The sequence below is a fragment of the mitochondrial genome of Malus sylvestris (genome assembly GCF_916048215.2).
Source record: "Malus sylvestris mitochondrion, complete genome".
NCBI classification, from domain to species: Eukaryota; Viridiplantae; Streptophyta; class Magnoliopsida; order Rosales; family Rosaceae; genus Malus; species Malus sylvestris.
The window spans coordinates 110001-115000 of record NC_065226.1 but is presented as its reverse complement, the minus strand read 5'-3'; the positions used below and the strand labels follow the sequence as shown (position 1 = coordinate 115000).

The following is a 5000-nucleotide window of genomic DNA, read 5'->3' as shown; positions in this document are numbered from 1 at the left end:
ATGGCCTTATTTCCGTTCGTTAACTACTTCTAACGAGCAAGTTAGTAGCCTACCCCGGCGGAATGTTGGGACAAAGAGCAATAACCGTGCTTATCCTTCTAATAAAGAAACTAAACCTTACCTAAGAAAGCGATTCACCCACTACTGCTACTACTAGTATAGAAGAAGATCTATTAACACGCACGGCTACCTATATAACAAGTTGCCTCTGACCTCTGTCTCACGACCGCAAATAGAACCTGTAGCTTCATGCCCTGACCTGAACTGCGCTACTACTGGCTTAGCTGCCTAGCTACTAATAACTTGGCACCCGTCCTGCCAATATAGTAGAAAGAGTATAAGTAGGATTCCACTCAGGGCACACTTGTTAGCTACAGTTCCCATCTGTCTTGTAAAGAACTAGAACTCGAACTGCCCGCAGTTACGGCCCGCAACTACAGTTACTCTTGCTCCTGAGCTTCAAAATCCTTACTTCAGGGGATTAAGGTCGCGTTAGCTACTTACTTGTATTAGAGTAGGACAAGGCCTTTACTCTATTCCTTCCTATTTCATATCATACTTGGGAACTACTATCTCTAAGTCCGGAATAGCGGCCTTGGTTCAACTCCTAGCTCGAAACGCTGCCAACTCCTTACGGGGGGTTAAGGTTGTTTACTTGCTGGCTGATAAGTCAGGTAGCGAAGCCTAAGATTAGATGACTGATTAGATTACTAGTTTGTTTAACTGAGGTTCCCCGCCTAAGTCCAAGACTATAACTCAACAGCAAGCTGCCTTTACTTGGCTTCAAGTCCGGAAGAATAGCTGGAAGCTAGAGAGTAGCTGCCTAGCTACGCCTGGATTTGGCTAAAAGGACCTATTATTTGCATTCTCCTATTAGTCCCTATTATTCTTATTCTAAAGTACCATAGGAGCTCCTTTTCCCGACAACCGATCGGAGATCTGACTTTCTCAAGTCATACGTCTTTTGTTCAGCCAACAGTCTTCCGCTCTACTTATTATTACTTACTAGCGCCCTTCACTTCAACTCATACTACTTTACTTACAGCCTATTCCCAAATAAAAGCTACTTGCTTTTAAGCGCAAGGTGCGTAGCTGGCTTGTTAAAGCATGGAAAGGTATCCGGAAAGCACAGTAACAGCTATGAGATAGGCGCCCTCTCACCTAATACCCGCTACTAATACTAAGGATTGAAAGTAACACAATCGGCTATAGGGAGATCTACGAATAGCCGCGGGCAAGCACCTTTAACAAGCAAGTAGCTAGCTTCCACCTTACTTAACAGCAAGGCGCGAAAGCCTTCGCCTATAGCTTCTACTTCTACTTAGCAGCCCAAATAAAGTACTCCTTTAACGCCTCACGCTAGTACAAAAGTAAGTAAACAACCTGATCTGCTCCTTTGCCCCTTGTTCGCATCTCGTTCTCCCGCATGAAAGCTTTGGAACAGCAGCTAGACTCTTAAAAGCAGCAAGTAAGTAAACCACCTTCTCATGTCTCCGGACCTTCTATGAACAGGGCTTTGAACTATAGCAAATAGCCCATTGGTTGAGCTTTGCTCTATGCTGGCTTAACTGTTCCTATGCCTGCTCGAACAGGAAAGCCTAACGAGCAAATAAACCGGTAGCCCGATCCACTTGTTGCCCGCCTGCTTTCGCACCTCGCTTACGCGTCTACTTAGTTAGCATCCCAAATCCGCGTACCCCTGCTTCCTTTAACAGGCTAGTACACAAGCTACTAAAGCTAGTAAGCTAGTATACTAGCATTTGCCCGATTGCTTTAACAGAGGCTTTACCTCCAGGTTCCCACCTGTCTTGTCCAAAACTATGGGAAAAGTCGATTTGCTAGATCAGAACGTGAACTCGGGTATACAAGTTAACCACCTAGAATCGATCCATGACCGCTAAACTAAAGAAGTCCTTTACCAAGTAAGCTACGCAACCGTCTTTACCCGCCTCAACCAATCTTAGCTCGGACATGCCAACAGCCAATACTTACTCCGGACAGCTAATCAAAACTAATACGGCTTGAATCCCTTATCTTTAGTAGGGCGGCCTTCCGTCTGAAAAAACGTAGCTAGATTTGAAGAATGTTGTCGAATACTATATTACATTAGCAATTTCAGGTGATGCATTGTGGTTTGGAATCGATTATTTTTCAATGGCCACCCTTTCTTTGAACCTTGTCAATGATCGAACTTAAAGATATGAACTGAGTGCCATTTGATGAGTAACTGAGAACAAGGGAGAGGGATATGAAAAGGATGAAGTAATGAAAGAGGAAGTCATTGCTAGTAGTAACGACTTGTCACGATCCATTGGTTCATATAGAATCCATGTCCTAGGTGTATCAAAAAACATTCTTTTCGCTAAGCGTATATAATAAAATAGAGTGAAAGGGTCCACCCCGAAACCAAGGGGGTTCTAACTAACAGCTGAGTCCTCTCCGAACCGCAGGAGATAGTTGCCCATCATACGGCTCACCAACTTCACTTGCCTCTATGGGAGGCTCACTCCGGGCGGGTTCGGATCACTTACAATGCACGGCTCTACGGTTAGGAACGTTTTCAATATGATTCTTTTCCCATATTTGTTCTATGAGAAATGCGAGACGAAAAAGGAACCCGACTGGGAAATGCGAGTCTGTTTTGTCCACTTTCTCCATCCCCAAAAAGGAAAGCGAGCTTGCCCGTGTTCGATCTCTTCCATCTCTGCCCTCACCTAATGTTGAAGAAAGGGTTGGAACCCTGTAGAGAATGAAGAGGAGCCAAGGTTCTTCCTCTCAACAGTGCTTCTCGAGGCTCTACTCTTCCCCCTGAATAAGGGGGGATAAGGAATAAGGATTGAAGCCCCCTTAGCTCTGGGTTAGCTCTGTAAATGTGTAGAGCCAAGTGTAGTGTGGTATAGTAGTAGGCACTTCTAGGCCCCTTCCCGGCTACTGGATCACTCCAGCACTTTTGGTACTACGGACCCTCTGCCATCCATTGCAGCAGAGCCGTTTCATGAGCGGGGGGGCTAAGCGCAGTTCTTTGAATCAAACGTTGAATGAAATCGATTCTTTTTTAGATATAAAAATCTGGATGGATCTATCTTTCTATTCATATATATATTACTAAAAGAAAAAATGGATTTTTTTATATGCGTAGCAAGAAGCCCCAAATCCTTGATTTGGCCAGGAAAGACTGCACTGCTTTGGGCCCAGGAAGCGAAGGGAATGAGCTCGGCTGCTTCTCCTCCACACTTATTTTTCTCCGTGCCCGTTCCGCATTCGCTTCGCGTGCCATTGGCGCTTTTCTCTCCTCTTTATTCTTCATTGGACGGTTCGGATGGACTTCGCCGTTCTTTACCAACTAAAATAGAAAAGGCTGTATCACATCGAGATGTCTATTCGTTTTCCGCCCCCAATGAGATGGAGAATTTGTAACCCCCTATTTATACTGTACTTTTTGGCCCTTCATCTTGCGTCGTTCCAACAACCGGCGGGGAGCACCTCAGTATACGATCGCGCACAGTAACTGGTAGTCCCTATTACACCTAAGGTCAACTTCAATTCACCAAACCAAGGTTCATCTCGTGTAGTGATTGTGGACTCATAGAAGGATATTGACTAGACGTTTGATGTATCAGACTCGACTCTATCTTTCGTAGCATGCATTCCCATCCGTGTCGCAACTGGATTCGATAAGCTACGTGCCCGGTGCACCCTTCGGTCCCCCAAACTGACTTACTCGTGGCAACCTTCCGGCCGCCCAACGACCTATAACGCTAGTCACTACTCCCACTGGGGCTAGGAAGTAAGCCCCACAACCCAAAGCGGCGAAGAACAAATAGAATTTGCTACAAAAGCCGGCTAACGGGGGTATTCCTGCGTATGAGAACATAGTAATGGAGAAGGTAATAGCCGAAATAGGATTCGTTTTGGCTAGAGCGCCCAAATCCGCTATATATTTGACACGGGTTTGCCGTAATGCTAAAACTATGGCGAATGCATCTATCGTCATTAATGCATAAATAAAGATACCAATTAGTAGTGATTGAATTCCTTCTATGGTTCCACATGATAAACCTGTACGAATATAACCTACATGTCCAATTGAACTATGAGCTAGAGGTCTTTTTACTTTCGTTTGGGCCATGGCGGCCAGTGCTCCTAAGATCATAGAAGCAATGCTGCAGAAAAAGAAGATTTGTTGCAATGTAGCTCCATAGGAACCATAAATAGAAACACGTGAAATATTTGCAGAAATAGATATTTTAGGCGCAATAGAAAGGAATGCTGTAACCGGGGTGGGTGAACCCTCATAGATATCAGGTGCCCACATATATAGAGTCAAAAGAGATGTGGAGTCCGAAGGGGAGGGGGTTTTCTTCGGGGCTCGAGAGAGGGAAATAGAGAGGGCCCCGCAAGTTTTTAATTCGTTGCAGGGGAATTTACACGAAAGGGAACGAGGAATTCTCAACGAAAAAAGTGCTCTCTGAACCGAACGTGAAAGTAGTTTTCCATCAGACGGCTGTTCCCGTAACTCCACTCTCGACTTGGATTATATATCCAAAAAGGTCCGCTCTCGGCCATTCCACACGCTGCCTAGCAGAGGAGTGGTTATCTGAAGCGGATTCTCTCTTTTCTAGTAGATGCCGAACCTGCTGCCCAGAAGGGGGCGGGCGCAGCAGCTACATGGACCCCTTCCTTTCTGTTGTTGCCAGCGCTTTCCCGGGCCGAGCCGGAATTAAAAAAAAAGGCAGGCAAAGCCCGAAGGCTGCTATCCCAATAGGCCAGCGGGCGGAACGAGGAGAGGGCCCGGCAATCATACTACCGCGGTCGAAAAAGCGTGTTCCCCTCAGATAATACGCACCGTAGGCCATCCTCGGCCTTCTTCGTTTTCGATGAAAAACAAATAAAATCTCTATCTCCGAAAGCGTTTTCCTTCCCCCTCCCTTCGTCGAGCCTTTCCCTTAATGGTTGGGGAAAGCATTCCCTTATCTGAACTTGGCGGGCATTCCGCCTTA

At 45.8% G+C, this 5000-nt stretch overlaps 1 protein-coding gene across 1 annotated transcript.

Moving 5' to 3' along the window:
* Positions 1-2192: 2192 nt before the first annotated feature.
* On the bottom strand, positions 2193-2380 carry nad2 (NADH dehydrogenase subunit 2; one part of a trans-spliced gene, as the record gives it). Coding sequence (YP_010438129.1) covers positions 2193-2380 — 188 coding nt within the window.
* Positions 2381-3744: 1364 nt separating this feature from the next.
* nad2 (NADH dehydrogenase subunit 2) lies at positions 3745-4317 on the bottom strand (one part of a trans-spliced gene, as the record gives it). Coding sequence (YP_010438129.1) covers positions 3745-4317 — 573 coding nt within the window.
* Positions 4318-5000: the final 683 nt, after the last annotated feature.